This window comes from Calypte anna, chromosome 2, assembly GCF_003957555.1.
Source record: "Calypte anna isolate BGI_N300 chromosome 2, bCalAnn1_v1.p, whole genome shotgun sequence".
NCBI classification, from domain to species: domain Eukaryota; kingdom Metazoa; phylum Chordata; class Aves; order Apodiformes; family Trochilidae; genus Calypte; species Calypte anna.
In genome coordinates, this window is record NC_044245.1 from 113,536,512 (window position 1) to 113,555,147 (window position 18,636).

Here is an 18,636-nt window from a genome sequence, read left to right on the forward strand (position 1 = left end):
GCAGTCGGGAACTGGAGGCAGGAACACACAGATATGGGCTGGCACGGATCAGGACCACAGGCAGACAGATGGACAGAATCCTTCCAGGATGCCAAAGGAAACAGGGGATGGGCGAAGAAAGGGATGCAGGAAGGGCAGGAAGCTGGAAGCTGGATTGACCCTTGTGATCCCTCAAATTTTTACTGAGTATGACGTGTATGGGATGGAATACTCTGTTTGGTCAATTCTGGCATCTATCTTGTCCGTTCCTTCCCAAAGGAGGGCTGCAGATGGAACCTCTTTACTCCTTCTGGAGGGCAAAATGTTCCTCAGAGCTGAGCAGTGTCCTTGGATCTGCATACCAGTCTCTAGCAGTAACTATAAACATCAAGTGTTATCAGTCCTAGAAGCAGTCACTGTCTAAGAAACTTGCTGTTAATTTCAGCAAGTGCAGCTACTTACAAGAGACTTTGCTGAAAGCAAAAGTACAAGACAGAAAATCAGCTTTATCCTGGCCCAAACCAGGGCACATGCAGACAATGTCTTTTGTATCTCTTGTCCTGTCTCTGAGAACATCATTGCATGGGAATAAAGGCAGAAGCCTCTACACAGTGCTGAGGACTTGATTTTAATCCATGAGTTGAATCCTGTGGTGTTTTTCCTTCCCTTCAGTTCTCTACTCTTGGTATTCCTTGGGTAGCTGAAAGTCAGATCAGCTCTAGGAGTTACTGAATACTTCAGTGTCTCATAGACCAAGCTGAAATAGAACATTAAACCACAGTCTGGAGCAGTCAGTTTGAAGGAGACAAAGGATTTTAAAGAGTTCTTAATTTTCCAGGGAGCTGAGAATTACTTTCACCATATTATCTTTTGTTATCTGCTCTTGTAATTCTGCATTGAATTCCTTTTCACCAAGGATGGGTATTTTGCTTAAAACATTTCATAGCCCAGCTATCCTCAACACCTCTTGTTTTCTGAAGGATTTGTTTAAGAAAGGGGGAGCAGGGTACACGTAATTATGATAATGCCAGGTTTTCATGTGTTCTCTCAGTCAGTGTTAACTTATACTGAATGTGCTATAATTTCTATAAATCACACAAAAATATAATTGACAAAAGTGGGAAAACAAGCTGTATCTAAAGACTGGATAATTCCCTTACAAAGAGAAGCGAAGTATTAATTGAAAACCACGTGCATTATATGTGATAGCTTAATATTATACATATTGAAAATGATAACTAATTGATGTTCTCTGGTCTCCTTTGAAAATGAAAAAGAGTTACATAAAATTATAAAGAAAACACATAGGTAATAAATAATCATACACTACAGAATCTTTTTATTTACCTTTGAATATTTAGAACAGTGGATAGTGAGAAGAGAAACAGATACATAATTTAAAGCAGTACTAGGACTGAGTCCAAAATTCCATGTTCAGGAAGAGCTCTATCAGCAGGACTGGATGCCTTGACAGAATGTGGAATTTGAAGATATCTGCTAGACCTATATCTCATCTTCTGTGATGGGTCTTACTTTTGAGTCAAGGACAAAAGGTCAGACCATAAGTCCTTAGAAACATACAAAAAACAGTTTATCAACAATATTTTCAGCCCATTTGTTCTTTTCATTGGCAGATGATAAGAAAGCTATCTCTTACAGCTGGAAGATGTTTCATTAAAAATACACTTTCATGACATCTATCTATCCATCATTGGCAGCAGTAAAGGACAGGGATGTTACAGAAAACCAAAATATGTTATTCCAGGGACAATTGTTCTTACAGACATTCCACCACCAGAAGTGAAATGTGTGGGCATGCTACCCATGCTACCTTTAATGGAATCACCCAAAGACTTAAGGAATGTGACTGATGGAGGCTTGTGGAGATGTGGAATTCAGAGAATGGCACAAAATCCAACAAAAATCACTGGTAACAATATGGTGGCTATTTATTTGCTTCTGTAATGGTGTTTGATCTGCCTAGTTTAAAGCTGCTTTAGGTGACTTTGTCATACATCTTAGAGAATCTTAAGAAAGTAAAATGACAGTCCAGAGATACATTTGGTTCAGCCAGTATAATTTATTTTAAAACAGTTACAACTTTGAGAAACAAAGTATATTACAATGAGTATGATACAAGGTTTGCAGTTTCACTAGAACGTGAACATTTTTTGAGTTTTTCTTAAAGATTTTTTCTAGTTTTTCATAAAACCATAATGGTAATTCCCCAGGAAACTCTCTCCTACCCACAGAGAAGCTGTCTTTATGCAACAAAATTTTAATTTCACCTGTGGGGAGAACCACCATACCCAGCCTTTAAATTATAAAAAAGAACAATTTTACTTGTAGTTAAATTCTGTTAATTATTTTGAATTAGCTAATGGAATTCTAACTAACTCTGAGAAAACATTTGCTGACTGGAAAAAAAAAAGAACACGCACAGTTCAGAATCTTAGCTTGCATTTCCAAATGGTTGGTAAAAGGGGAAACATTTTTATCAACACTGTGCAGTAAAACTACTACATGCTGGTACTGTAATTGTATACATTATGCATTTTCCATTGGAGTGATGAATTAGCATCTTCATGTAGCTTTTCTGCTCAGACTTGCAGCATTTCATTTGCATATATACATAAAATGTACATAAAGTATATGTTATATAGTGTATTTATATAGTACAGAGTTTATATGCATAATATAAATTATTTATTCATAGGCATTTCAGTCTATACCTGAAATCAATGTCATTGGCTGGCTGCAAGATGCCTAGTCCTGCTCGAGACTGATCTAAAGAAGGACATTGCACATTATTGTCCACGAGCTCTATCTCAAAATACGTAAATATCAAAGCCAAAAATTGTTTAATTTCATGGACAGCAAATAACCTGCCAGGGCACTTTGCTACGCCTGTCCCAAATGGCATATAGTAATACTTCAGCTTCCGACCATTGCGGTAGAAGTCAGTCTTCTCTCCTCCATCCTCATTGAGGAAGCGATCGTATTTGAAGGTCTGTCATAAAAAGCACAAAATTGTTACTTGACATTTAAACACCTCCAAAGACTGGAAAATGCTGTTAAGATACAAAATGCAGACTGGGGAAGAAGAGCCTCTAGCAATAAGCACTGTACAGTAGCGCCTCGGCACTGTTTTGGAGAGGGTAGCCCTTAAGAAGTTTGGCTGTGTTGGACATGATCTCAGGTTCTTTGCAGACAACTCTGCTTTCCTTTACAGACCTCTCAGAATAAGGATTGTAACCTACATCCTTGCTCATGCAGCAGAACTGGAAGGTTTCACATTCTGTGCCTTTGGGAAAATATTATCCTTTCCCTTGTCCACCCTTAACCCCCATGATGGTGGATGGTGAGCTTTCCTCACTGAGGAAGGCTGTAAGTAGAAGGCTCGTGGGCTGGCAGCATGTTTTTTTGGTTATACTAAAACATGTTTTGCAGATAGTGCTTGCACTCTATTTTATTCTCTCACTCTTTTTTTTTTTTTTTTTTTTTTTTTTTTTCTTTTCCTAGCACTGTATCTTCAGGTGTAAGAAAAGACTGTAGTACAACAGGAAACCTGCTGTGGGGTCACCCCTAACAGATGCACTATTAAAAGGCACGTTAGTTTCTATTAGAGAGCAGAGCTTAATGCACTTCAGTAAGTACTTACCAAGGGATCAGCATAGATTTCTGGATCAAAATGCAATAGCTGGGGATAAAGAGCTACAATATCATCCTTGCGAATGTTGTAAAACTCGTTCTCTAAGTGCAAAGTGAAATCCTCCTTGGCAACTCGAAAAGTCATGGATGCACTTGATAGCCTCATTGCCTCCTTGATGATGCTGTCTATAGGGAGAGGAAAAAGAATGATTACCATGGAAATAGTGTGTGTATGTCCTTGGGGGAGGTCATGCATTTTGAACTATTTCAAACCCATCATCAAACCCTGCATATATTAGAAGAAATATTTTAACCATGACTTTCTAAATGATTGAGAAAGTATTTTTCTAATTTCTTTTTAGTATTATCCCTTCTGCAGATAATACCAAGAATATAATCTGCTTTTCCCTAGAAAAATACTTGTAGTAGATGCAACAGAATATTTGAAAGTGAGACACATATTCACTCTGAGATAACTGGAAACACAAAAAGAAACTGTGAAATGATCAGAATTTTATGAAACTTTACGAGGTGGTGCATAGGAACCAGTACTCAGAAAAAGTAACTTGGGTTTGGGTTTTTTTGTTTTGTTTCAGTATAAGCTGATAATTTTATCTTTTCTTCAAAGCAAGAAGGGGATATTCTCAAAACTCTCTGTAACTTGGACTGTTTTGAAAGATGTGCCTGTAATTTGAAAAACATTCAGAAGAAATATATTAGTAGTATTAGAAGATATTGTTTCATATCATGAGAACTGGGTAATACAATTTTTCAATACCTTTTAATTTGATCTAAAATCATTACTAAAAATATTGTTCTAAATCATCCATAGGTCTCCAGTATTATGACATGTTGCAGGGAAGCTGTATTGAGACTTGTCATTATCCACAAAAAAAGTGCTGATCATGTGAATTCTGATCCTCTCAATGCCTCCTGGGACATAAGTAACTCTGCTTCTGTTGGCTGTTGCTGAGGATCACAGAGGGGTTTTTTGTTCTACTGGTTTTGGGATAATTCCATAGTATTTCTGTAGCAAGCATATATCTAGTGAAAAACAGAAGGCTATGAAAGTTGGGGGGTGATTTCTGGTACTCCTGCATAAAATAATCATACCTAGTACTGGCATATTATCCAGCTGTTTTCTGTTCAAGGAAATAGGTTTGGCATCGAAGCTGATTTTCTCTTCAGCACTTTCCAAAACACTTCTTACTTCTTTGATAGCAGCTCTCATTGCTTCTGGATTCCTAAGATTGAAAGAGCAGAAGTGTAACAATTTTAGACTTAAGAATGCTTCAAAACAGGGGGTTGCTGTTAACTTTTTTCCTGATTAAAATTCAGTTGGTTAGCTGACAAGTAAAGCCTACTAAAAGGAAAATGTTGCAGCCAAATGCTGCAACCACACACATCTTGGCAAAGTTAAATGGCTCAGAAAAAAAGGAAAAGAACCCTAATTACTTGATTCTGTCTCCATTGGCAAGTGGGGTAGAACTAATGTGCATAACTCAGGTAAAAAACCGATAATGTCACTAAAAAGCAATGCCAAGAATAAGAAATGAAACAACCAGTTGTGAAATGGGAAGTAGCTCCACTGCAGGTAGAAAGTTTAGGAATGGGATTGTGGATCAGTTTTATAACATTTCTTATCCTGGATGATGTCCTATTCTCTGGCAGTACTCTGTCCAGCTGAAAAAAATCTTCCTAATGCTAAAAGTCCATGTGGTATCCTTCATTTTCTAGACTATCTTACAGACATGAAATACATGAGCTATGGTGAGATCCACATAAATAATAATACTGGGTGTGATGGTGTCTTGAGGAAGGCACAATGAATCAGGGTATTAAAAGACTCCAAGGCCAGAAGACCCAGAGTAAATACATTCTTGGAATAAAAAGTACAGAAGAACCACAGATATCAGCTTTGGCAGGTAGATAAGAGGGTGCAAGCTACTGGCTGAATTAAAACAAGAATTAGTGATGCTGAGGTACATTGTCCTCCACAGAGGCCCACTCTACAATTGAGATTTAATGGTATTATCTGAACTGTGCACTCCTCTCATGAGTAACGTGCACAGCAGCTGCAGTCTGCACTGCAGCCTCAGTATTGATGTATGAACAATTTGCTGTTAAGTATCTGAGAGAACAATAATGAAGTTAAGCTCATTATGCCTGCTCTTGTGAGAAGATCAAAAATGTCTGACTCTGTTGGGAGCCATCTGTACAATTGATGCTCTGACTGCAACCATCATTTTTAACATCATATCATATCAATTTGCTCCAAAACTTTTTTGACAACACGTAGCATCAGCCTGGATTGTGTATTTAAAAAAACACAACAAAATCAAACAACAAAGCAAACAGCCCACAAACTTCTACAGAACTGCTCTGTGCTAGCACTACTTGGAGTCAAACATGTGAAGGGGGTTTCTGTGGAAGTCCAGAACAACCTGCTACTTCTGCTGAAACGACTAAGATTTTTGACACTGATGAGCTATCAAGCAGTGGAATTTGCCTGTATTAACAAACTGGTTTCTGAAAGGTATCAAACATTTTTCTTGATGTAAACAAGAAGCATTGGGACTTACTTAAGAAGGTAGAACAAGCTCCAAAACGTGGCAGGAATGGTGTTGGCTTGTGAGGCCCAGAGCACAGCCACATGGGTCTTGGCTTTCTCCATGTCATCAAAGGTTGAGAGGGTGTCATTCAGGAACATGCGGAGGGTGACAAGCTCAGAGAGGTTGTCCCTCTTCTGGAGGTTCCTGTGGAGGAGTGCCTCTCCCAGCTTCTCACGTGCACTGTGGGCACTCTTGAAGAGATGGATAGGCAGCCCAGCCACAAGGGCTGGGAAGATCCTATCAAATTCTTTGAAGTTTTCCAGGGCATTTAGGATATGAGCTCTCTCAGTCTCCTGCTTTGATGATAGATTTTTGTCGTAATTTGAACTAAATTCTTTACCAAAAAGTGTTAAAAAGCCAGACTCAAACATCACCTGGCAGCAGAACGTATAAAGTCCTTCTGTCACCCAGGCATTAGACTGAGGTTTAGATGTTCTTGACTGCAGCATGACATATTGTAGGTTTTCCATCATTGCTTCAATGAGGGCATCTAGGGCATTACCTTGAAGGGTTCTAATGAAAGTCTGGTGAAAATTTTCAGTGGTGTTTCCCTCTGCTGGGTCAATGCTACCATGCCCGAAAGCCTGTCACAAAATAAATCACATGCATGATAAATCAGGCCTTCCATAACCTTGATGATAAAGTCTAACAGATTAAAGCCAAAGTCTAACTTCATAAACTTTGATATACAGACTTGATATAGCAAGCTACTTGAGATAGCAAACTTGATATAACATCATCACCTTTCTGTAGATGGTACTGATTGTATTTCTACTCTAGCAATTTGGGATACTACATGACTCAATAGTGTAATTGTTGGACAATCTAAATCGTTGCAGACATTCTTCCCATTAAGAAAAGGGGGAAAAAAGACCCTAGTGTTCTAAGTTATAGAAGTGCAGAAATGTGAACCCAATGGCATTTCAAAGGCATAGTCATGCTATAGGGATTAATCTGTGCTCCCAGCAGATATTTAGCATGTTAAATATTACAACAATTTTTAAAGTGGTACCTTGGCAGAAGTAGCAAAATGGAACTTTTTCCAGTCCAAGTGTTTTCCCTGGCGTGTCAATGCATTGTAGGAAAAGGGGTCGGTGAGGAAATGAATGTATTTCCCAGCTACACGGCAGGTGAAGATGTGGCCATGCTCCCTCTGCTTTTCCCTGAGGAATTCAAGGGGGTTGGCACCAAACTGCAAGGCACAGCCCAGGTATGGGAGGAACCCATTTTCAAGTGGTGGCTCACCTGGTCGCCTACAAAACAAGAACAGAAGCTTAATTTTGTACAAAGATCTATACTTCAGGACTATTGGGTAAGTCAAATTGGTGATGCTGGGCTTTTTGTGATGTGAAAAAGTGTTAAAACCAAACTCAAATAAATAGCATACTGGCAAATCTCTCCTTTAAGGAGCAAGCTTAAAGCAAATAAGAAGAATAACTTTAACAGCCTTTATTATAATAAATATAATAAAACACAGGTTTTGTTTTTATCTTTTCCCCAGATTAAGAGTATATGTTTAGTTTGTTTAAATGCAACATTGTTGCCACCAGCTAACATGTACAGTTACATAATTGTCCCATAAATGAATAATCCACTCCACTAATATTGTCTGAATTATTTTGGGGCAACAGTATTCACAATTCAATTTGAATACCAAAGGGAATAACCTTTTGAGTGTTCAAAGGTTGTTATAATTGGCATCTCCCATTTGGACCAGATCCTGCTGAAAACAATGGGAATTTTGCCATCATCTTCAGTAAGAATAAGACTTAGTCATTCAGGCAAAGTGTCATTCAGCACATGCTTTAACTTAAGCATACACTTAAAATTAAGCATATGCTTAAATTATATTTATTCTCAGTCAGAAAACTACTTTCCTGCATAAGGACACTGTGGCTGCTAAAATAATTTTCAGATAATACTTTAGCTTTTCTGGTAAATTTCTGGTGGTTATTCCCTGAAGTTTTTCAAGTAAAACACAGAGATGACTGCTGAAAAATACAGAATTGCAACAGGTAAGCACATTACTTGCTCTTTATAGAAATGGACCAGTAGGAAAAGTGCCTTTAAGTAATGTGTATTTGACATTAATATTATCTGTATTAAACTGTGTAACTAAATATGATAGACTAATAATATGAAAATGTTTGTAAATAGGTATCAAGATACATATAAGTATCTTATATTACATAAGTATACTTATAAGTATACTTATAAGAATAATACATATAAGTAGGTATTAGCTGTGATTACAATGTAGATAAAACTATAGCCCAGTACTTTAGGAAATCAGAGCATACATATTTATATTTTAATTACCTCATTTATAGATAGATTAGCCTCTACAGTTGTGTCTATGCATTACCTCACAATGTAAACAAAAATTATTTTATAAAGTAAATCTCTCAGAAGACCAAACTACAATGTTGCCCATGCTGTCCTCCAGATTACACTTCTTTTAAGTTGGTACACAGTATATTCAACAGAAATAAAAGCTAGGTACACCAAGATGCATTTACAAGTAGAATCCTTACCTTCTCCTTCTCCCTAGAAGAAACCAGAGCCCACAACAGATTATTATCACTATTCCCCAGATCCACGATGCTGCAAACATTTCTGGTAATGCCCAAAAAACTCCCAAGTGGAAAACTGGTGATAACCAGTATGTCAGGAGAGGTGACTAAGAATGATAGAGCAGAGAGGTCACAACTTATATACAGTAGGTATCTGGTGGCACTCAGGCAACCCAGCAAGCTATTGATTAACCATTTCTGGAGAGAGCCTTTTTGTCTCTGCTCAGACATCTTTCTGCAGAGAGCTTCACTGGATTGGAGTAGAGAGCTGCAGACATGGCCTTGAGCTAATGCCAGGTATCAGTAGTGGTTCCAAAGCAATCAGACAGCTGTAATAGTTGATAATTTGAAGGTCTTTCAGGTGTGGTGTGATCGATCTTGTAGATGTAACAGCTGCAGTTTATAGTTCAAGTTTAGCAATACATGAGACGGCTGCTGACAAGTGCCTAGAGCCTAAATGGTGGCTGGAGCTGGTGTTGTCCTTCAGCTGCCAGCCTGCTCATCCCACCCATTTTCCATCTCCTGGGACTTGCTCTGGCTCTGGTGTGCCAGTGAGAGAGGGAATAGTGGAGGGGATTGACTGCAGGTAAAGGGATGGCTACAGTGATGGATTATTTTATAACGTTTCTTATCCTGGATGATGTCCTATTTCGTGGCAGTACTCTGTCCAGCTGAAAAAAATCTTCCCAATGCTAAAAGTCCATGTGGTATCCTTCACTGTCTAGACTTTCTTACAGACATGAAATACATGAGCTATGGTGAGATCCACATAGATAACAAGACAGGATGTGATGGTGTCTTGAGGAAGGCACAATGAATCAGGGTGCTAAAAAGCTCCAAGGCCAGAAGACTCAGAGCAAATACATTCTTGGAATGAAAAGTACAGAAGAACCACAGATATCAGCTTTGGCAGGTAGATAAGAGGGTGCACGCTACTGGCTACTGGTGATGGACTTACTCTTTCTAAGAACCTTTCTCTGGCAGAAAGGAAAAAAGGTTTTTCTATAATGCACAGGTGTTTCTTACATTTGCATAGAAAAACTGCTTTTTCATCAGATGAATTTATCCCAATCTAACAGAATCACTTTATAAAACCCATACTTTCCCCTTTTCTGCTTGTTTCCTTTATAGGATATTTAAATTCTGTCATCTTTGAATACCTCCTATCTTCATCCTAAACAAGGGTGAACATTTTGTTATGTTTGTGCCTAATTCTTATTGTATGTATAAGTTTCAGCCTTTTATGTCCAAACAACACTGAATTAGAAAGCTTTAAGCCTATGTCAATTTTGTATCTAACATACAGGAATAACATGTAGCCAGCAGCAGATACCTGTGGTTCCTCATGCAACACTATCATGTGTTGCACCAGGGAGAGCTTCCAGTCACACCTGCAGTTCCTTACATGCCTTGGGTAGTTGTGCTGCAGGGTGATGAAACACCATTTATAAATGGCATCCTGCTGCCACAACAGGAGTAACTTCTCTAAAGTTCCCACCTTCTTTCTCTTCTTGATTTGTACACATATAGTAGCACTGAAATTGTAACCAGAAATGGGCAAAAACCAAGAACTGCTTGGCAGCCTACCTTAAATACTTGCTCATTCCATCAGGAAAAAAACAAATGTGCCCCCTCTTTTCTATTTAAGAGACCTTTATGTGGCAACACACTTGAAAAGTAACTATAATGACAGAACAGAGGAACTCTCACATAGTTTGTGGTTCCTAATCCTCGATTATCTACTACAGAGTTTCTTAAATAGGCCAATCCATAGCCTTAAAGCCATCCCATACCATAGTAGGCTGGAGACATATGTCCTGTGATGTATAGGAGCCTGAGACATATGTCCTTGTGATAACTGCAAGGACAGTTGTCTGGCATACATATTCCTCCCAATTCAGCAGATGAGAAGTATGATTTTCCCTTCATTTATATCTGTGGGCATGAGGTTTCCATGATTCTTTAGAAGCAACAGTTAGATACCCTTACAATTTGGATATGGTATTTTGGCATTTTTCAGTTTCAGACAGAGACACAATATCTGACTAGGTCCCATTTCCCACTGCCGCAGCTCAGGCAGCTGTCACCAATCTGTACCAGCAGGGTTTGAGGGCAATGTGTTGTCCCACTGATTGACAGAAACTATTTTTTCTGCAGCACACTGTGTGTTGTGTATGAGGTTGGCTGTCTTGTCCAAGCCCTAAAGAGCAGCCTACAGGAGTTACAGATTCAGTCAGGAAAAAAAAAGGGGGGGGTGAGGGGGGAATTAGTTTTGTGAGGACAGGATGCTGGCATAACTGGTAAGAAGTATTTTTGTATGAAGAACTGACATAACTTGGGCTCAAGGCTCACCTCAGGCCAATGACACCAGCAGGAATGGTGGAATATTTTCCACCATGTTTCTTTGAATGTCTAAGTCCTTGTCATTGCAGGAGAGAATATAGGTGTTTATCCCTTACGAACAGTGGAGAAACTCAACAGTGCGTTGGACGGTAGTCAGAAAATGCAAAACCTGTTAACAACTGCTCTCTGACCTTTTGCCTGAGGCCTTGTGCATATGGAGTCCAAAAACCAGTCCAAAAAGAACAACTCAAGAGAATGTGGATTCAGACAAAGCAGCATGCTGACATTTTACCCAGTATTCCAACAAATGCCTCATGGGACTATGTCATGTCACCCAGCTATGCCAGAGGCTGCCAGGAGCTCTCTTATCTATCACCTCTGTTCCAGTTGGTGTAGTATGTTTGTTTGGTCATGGCCTCCATGGAGTTCTGATAAGGAAAACAAGCCCAGCTCACTTTTGCAGAAGACCTGTGGTCACTCCTGAAGCCTAGAAGACAGAAGCCTACTGGCTTGCTTTGAAAAGTTGCTCAGAAACAACTTGCTAACAATCCAAACTCCAGCTTCATCTCACATGTTGGAGCCATAATGCTCTCACTGGTCATGGCCCACACATAGTATTTAAACAGACACTAATAGATAGGCTAAGCTGAGGTGAATATTTTCCAGGCTTCATAACTTAGGAGTACTGGGATGCAGAAGGGTGTGATGGAGTTACAAGGGGGTCCTGCTCATGTCTGCCAGTAAATAGCAAAATTGCCCACAGTTAACTAAAACCTGTTATTCATTAGTAGTAAAGAAGAGATACACTCTCCAATGAGATGATTGACTTTTTTTCTCTTGCATGTGTTGGCAGAACAGTGTTAATATCTCTCATCAACACTTAAACTGCCTGAAAAACCATCTCGGCAGTGCAAAGGCAGTCCTGCAGACCACAGAGCAGGATCAATTTGACATGCTACAGCCAGGAGATGCAGTTGAACCTATGAAATATATCTTTATCCATGAAACATGTAAAAGATACCTCAAAAAGGTGGGGCAATGTCAAAGGAAAGCATAATTAAAAAGTGTGTAAGTCATACAGTGCAGCCACTTGTAGTTCAGAACCTTTTGCAGCCAGAAAAGTGCTAATAAATAATTATATGTCACCACCTACTGGTAAACATCTTTGAACGGTGCTTGTGTGTGTTGAGTTCTACATTGGTCATTGAACAATACTAATCAGGGTTTGTTTCCTATTTCTGGAAAACAAAAATTGTATATAGTCTCCATGCCTATGTATTTTTATTTGTGTTTACATACAAGTATAGCTTTTATGAAAGCTATAGTGTTACTTGTTTTGGGGGAAGAGAGACAGGTTTGTTCAGACTGTGGGTGTTTTGGATGCCATGGATTGGTGTCTGCTCTGATGTGCTGGGTGACACTGCTAAGATTGCTTAGGGTCAAGCTAAAAACCTGGTTTTTCTGGAGTCACTGCAAATGTTGCCATTGACTTCATCAGAACCAACGTTTTACTCTTCACCAGTCATAAGAGGCAGCTATTTTTAGAGATAGATGAGAGGTGTAATCACACAGGATTCTGTACTGAGGGGGCAATTCAGAAATGGAAGGTTCTTGTGGAGCATCAGTGTTGAATTGACAGCTATCATACATCTAGAAACTGGGAAGCCTCAGTGATTGTCCAGGCACAGGGCAGACATTGCTGGCTTCCATGTCCATTAGCAACAACAAATCTGATCTCCCACCACAGCACCCTATCTCCCAGCTTCCATGTGATTTCCCTGAGGTCAGCCAGTACTGTTTCCTGCCTGCACTTTGTCAAAGAGCTGCCCTTGCAGGGATCAGCTAATGACAAACAAGCCATTAAGTCCTGGGTATCATCTTCAGTGCACTCCAGTTTTCCAGTGCTTCCCCTTCAGGAAAAATCATTAATGGGATGGAATGGGATGGGATGGGATGGGATGGGATGGGATGGGATGGGATGGGATGGAATGGAATTACTGCAACTCTTGACTGCTGCTTCTTCTGACCTTGTCATGTTTTCTCTATCATTTTAGAGCCCTGCTGGAAGACCATTCACTTGCTGCTGTTATCAAGTGATTGTACCAGAAACGTAGTTTCTTCCCCAAAGAGACTGTAGCCCCAGAAATAAATCCAGCAGATCCATAGTTTTCTTGGGTCAATTGAAAAGGTAGAAGTTTTGTATACCAAAAAAAGAGTACAGTGTCTGAGTACATACAGTATATAATATAGGTAAAATGATACTAAAGATGCTGTCAAGAATAATGTCCTTCAGTTTAATTATTTCATGATTTACACAATCAATTCCTGCTACTACAGTATCATTCTCCAGTTCTGTTTTAGCAGCTGTCATGGTTATTCAAAGGGCCAATTTGGCCCATAGCACTCTGCCTTCTGCAAGATTTGTGAGTCATCTGGCTCCAGGAAGATAGTGAGCTCAGATATCTTTTGTTATTATTATTTACTTTTCTGTAAATAGTTTAATGTAGGATGGTAATGTGCATCTCTTTCTGTGATCAGATACCTTTGTGATATCTTTGATCCTGGCTTTTTTTTCATTATGAAGCACAGTGTGTATACAATGTCTTGCATTTGCATTAGGATCATCAGCATTGATGGGTTGTAAAGTAGGACAGGCCTGAGAACTGAGTTTATTTGCATCCTCTTTCAAGACAGTTGTCCCTGAACTTTTAAATAACAGATATTTTCTCTAATGTCAAAATTAATATTTACATAGTTATCTCAGAGTATCCTCTGAATGTGCTCATTTATCAAATAATGAACTTTGCTTGCTACAACATATCATTTAGTTTGCTCTCTGGGATTTTCCTTGTTCTTTTAGAATATCTATTCAAAATTCAGTAGCCTCCATCAAAACTTGGAACTTATAATGTCACTGTCTTTCCTTTTATATCAAGCATTATAAACGCAATCTCATTAACAAATAACCATCCCTTCATTTGAATGAAAGTATTTTAATAATTTGTTGCATTTTCACATTAAAATTTTCCTGAAAACTGTAGAAAAAAGACCTACTAAACCTATGGTTGCTGGCAACAACTGACAATATTAAGACTTATGTGAGTTACTCTTTTCTAGGTATCGCAGAGAAGAAACTGTAAAGAAAGGAAATAAAATAAACTATGAGAAGTTATTGCTATTTACTCTGTGAGGCAAACTGCATCTTCTTAAATAGTTTTTTTTAAAAACCTCTGGATTTGAATTGAATAATTTGATAACAAAACAGCAGGTTTTCTATTATTTTAGTACACCTAAAATCTTAATTCCAGGCACTCAAAATGCCAGACAGTGAGAAATCAAAGCACAGGTGTGATTACAAAAATGATGCAGCTCAGTACTACTGAATAGTTATTTGGAACGAGGAAATTAGGTAGCAAGCTAGCAGAAGATTACTATAGTGCAGTTGTCTAGATGAACATGACAAGTTATTCTGGGCTGCCCCAGCAGATGGAGCAGGGAATACAACAGTACCTTCTTCCAGCATTTCCTTTCCTTTCCTTTCCTTTCCTTTCCTTTCCTTTCCTTTCCTTTCCTTTCCTTTCCTTTCCTTTCCTTTCCTTTCCTTTCCTTTCCTTTCCTTTCCTTTCCTTTCCTTTCCTTTCCTTTCCTCTTTCCTTTCCTCTTTCCTTTCTTTTCCTTTCCTTTCCTTTCCTTTCCTTTCCTTTCCTTTCCTTTCCTTTCCTTTCCTTTCCTTTCCTTTCCTTTCCTTTCCTTTCCTTTCCTTTCCTTTCCTTTCCTTTCCTTTCCTTTCCTTTCCTTTCCTTTCCTTTCCTTTCCTTTCTTTTTATTTTTTTTTCTTTTGCACTCTCCTGTCTCCCACCTACCATTGTAGCTTTCTACTTGTTCTTTGCAACTTGTTGCATGGATTCATCTGGCTGCATCATCCATCTATTATTAAGTGCAGCTCTTAATTCATGTCACCTACTTCATCATACTCAAAACTCACTTACTCACTTTACTTCTCCATTTAGCATCCACAGTGCCTGAGATGTTGTAATCTCCATATACATTCAATGTTAGATGAACAGTACCGAGTGGTGTGAGACACCAGGAGTGGATATGTAGAGTGAGATGGTGCTGAAGACCTGATGCCTCCTCTGTCCATATTTCCAGCAGTGTGGGCAGTAGCTCTCTCTGGCCCGATGGACTGAATACACACCAGCAGAACAGACTAGATGTCCTCTTGTATTGCAAAATTCACATCAATCTAGAATTTAAAAAGGCACTTTGTGAAGTTCAGGCCTGCCTCATCAAATGCAAACCAAACATAATAATAGGGGACATCTGGAAATTTGCATTACACTCCTGATCCAAACTAAAATACTAATATATATATGCCCAAGTTTATTTCTAAAACACCTTCCCCTTTTTTACTTGCATATTTACACTATTTCCTGTGTCTCTCTGGACATCTAAATCTCATGATTGTTGGGGAAAAGATAAAAATCTGTCCAAACAAGTCAAAACAAGGCTCCAAAGGAGTAAAGAGTCTCCAATGTACCAACAATACATCACCAAACACTTTCACAGACATGTTGGCTGTTGGCTTAGAAGACACCTTAAGTGGAGGGCAGTATGAGAGAAGGGTTGTTGTTCTCCCCTCCAAGGCAGCCATCTGGATGAAATCAAGCTTTAACAGACTGGAAGACAGCTTTAACAGACTGCTAGGCTTTGGAGACATGGTAGGGGAAGACAGAGAGTGGCTGGTCAGTGTGTGAAGGACTGGGCAGGAGTGTAATAAAATTTTAAAACTAACCCCTGACACAAGTATTTTTTCTGTGAGTAGGACAGCATCTTCAGAACCACTCTGTTTCTAACAGGTATTTCCATCTTCTCTATGGAAGTGCTGGTATCCTCCTAATCCTGCAGGTTAAGTTTGTGCCAGTTCAGCAAACCTTGCATCAGGTTGCTGAGAGGTTGGCAGTGCCCTCCAGCAGTGATCACTGTGTGCAGTGGCATCCTCCATGGCTGCAGTATGGAAAGCCCACCAGGACAGGCAGGATGCTATCATAGGATATATATAACCTGGGATCCAGGTTGGGACCTGTAAACACAGTGGGGACTCTTCCTGCAGGCTACGGCTACCCCAGATCTACAGGCAGACAGAGGATAACAAGGAGCCAGCAGTTAGAAAACACTAGTAAGTTCTTGATCATGATTTCAGTGGCTATTTTGGCCACTTTGAGACTGGAGAAATCTACAGATTTTTTTAGGAAATGGAAAAGACGGATTAACAATGCCAGCTGGAAAAGAGCTGCAGCCTGGAAATGCTGACGGCTGCCTGGTGGGCAGAGAGAAATTGTCATCACAGCTTTTCTTGGACAGTTTCTCTGTTTCAGGACTGCCTTATCCTGTGGACCTATATACAAATATAGGGACCATTCTCTGAGATATCCTTGGTGGACTGCTGCTGGCCTGTTGTCTAGGTATGGAAAATTTTACCTAGAAGAGTTGTACATAGACCTGACTTCTAATGTAGATCCAGGCTTCATGGGGTTATGCAAAATGCAAAGAACTAAATGAAGTGTAGGACACACAGCTATGTGACTGAGCCACATTTTACTTTTCTAAGGGAAAATACACATCCTCCTATGACTAGCATTACTTGAGTGTCATATTTTCCCCATCTCTATGTGCTACTTATTGTACTACAGTTGTGTGTTGGGTTTTTTCCTTTAATAAAGGGAACTGTGGTGGTGAACAATGTCTTCCTTGTGCAGAAAAAAAAAGGAAAAAGAATGCAGTGTTGCAATAGACCAAATATGAAAACAGCTCCAAAGTGTGAGGCTGCTCAACTGTACAGATTAGATTAAAAAGAGATGAATATGGAACTATGAAAACAAGCTGTCCAAAGCACAGCCCACTATCTTTGCAAGTGAATCAGCCTTCACGCCTCAGAAAATTGAATTGCAGCTGAATCCAGATGGCTAATTTGAGAAACTGCCTATCTGTGCTGATGTTTAACAAGTATTTCTGATTTACCACTATCAGAATTGCTGTAATACTGCATTTTACCCATTTATTTCTATATGGTTTATATGTTCATTTTTTTAACTTAATAGACAAAGACCAAAAATCTACTTCTTAGTGCTTTTCTTTGCAGATTAAAAAGGTTTAAACAAGCCAAAAATGAAAAAAAAAAAGAAATGCAGGAAAAGAACATGGTACTGAAGGAAGGGAAAAACTGATGAACAAAGAATGACAGGTACATCTTGCAGAGAATAAGAGCTGGGGAAGATAAAGGCAAAACACCAGGTAAAAGACAGAAGCACTGAAAAAGCTGTAAAGTTTACAACCGGGAACAAACCATTGCTTTTCTTAACAAATTGACAAAAATCAGTGCTCCTGGAGCCATGTGACTCAAGTTTCTGATCTCACAAGTTAAACAGGTTTGGTGTAGTCAGAAATGTGTTGGCAGACTTCCAAAAAAACCACTCCTGAGCTATGAAAAGCATTTGACTTGCTGAGTCAGAGCCGAGAGAGCTCCCCAGAAAAGCGAGGGCACCGCTCCACGCCTGGGCATCCGCTGCCTCCGGATTGCTCATGGAAGCTCGAGTTCCCACAACAGTCTCCCCCCAAAATTTCAGGTTGGTGTGAAGACCTCCAGTGGGGATGGACATGAAAGAGGAATTCTAATTATAACGAATCAGCTGTGGTAATTTGTTACTAAGGAATGAACTGGTGTGTAGGGTATAAGGAGGCTTTGCTGCAAGAAGGGGTTAAACTTGCTGAAAACAAGAATGCAGGGGGAAGTTTCCCTTGGTGATGAGATAAGGAACAGCCTCTGTACCGCTTCAACACAGTAAAGGCAGAGCACAGAGGTATGCTCCAGCAGGCTATTTTACTTACATATTTTAATGGCACAAGGATCTGTCTGTAGTCCTCTAGTCCATCTTCATGCTTTATCTAGATCACAGAATGTTCCTAAATCAGACACCATAGCCTCAGTTTGGAGTAGACAGTATCTAACATGAATGGATAAAATGTTGAGTTAGGGACACTGGGAGAAAGGAAAAAACATTGAATCACTGGGGAAGCAGTTAAAAAGTAAAAATTACTGTGAAATATATGCTCTATTTTTACTATGCCTACCTTCTGTTTTTAGCCTTTGCAACATGAATAAAGAAAATACAGATTTTTAAAACAATGAAATGTGTACATCAGAGATAGGAAAGAGCTGTACAGGCTATTTAACTCCTTTCCAGCAAAGTCCCACTTGTGGATCAGGCACAGGAAGAGCACAGTTACTTCTCCTGCCTGCCCATGTAGAGCTCAAACCCACCCCTTCCTTAGCTCTCTTTCCTGTCACCTTTCTCCTTGGACTGACTCAGGGTCATGCATGAAATAACCTTTTGTTTGCAGGAACTTTGCTTCATCTCTTGTAAAAGTTGGAAGGTGTCTAATGAATGGGGAAAAGAGAATATCTGACTGCTCATGCC

General features: G+C 39.3%; 1 protein-coding gene across 1 annotated transcript; it reads right to left on the reverse strand.

Moving 5' to 3' along the window:
• Window positions 1–2,037: 2,037 nt before the first annotated feature.
• On the reverse strand, window positions 2,038–8,921 carry LOC103527026 (cytochrome P450 7A1). Its single transcript, XM_008492184.2, has 6 exons — window positions 8,777–8,921; window positions 7,255–7,495; window positions 6,213–6,826; window positions 4,744–4,874; window positions 3,641–3,816; window positions 2,038–2,989 (listed from the first exon to the last, which is right to left on the reverse strand). The coding sequence occupies exons 1-6, from the start codon at window positions 8,854–8,856 to the stop codon at window positions 2,690–2,692; spliced, it is 1,542 nt and encodes a 513-aa protein (XP_008490406.1). The 5' UTR covers window positions 8,857–8,921; the 3' UTR covers window positions 2,038–2,689.
• Between the last annotated feature and the right edge of the window lie 9,715 nt (window positions 8,922–18,636).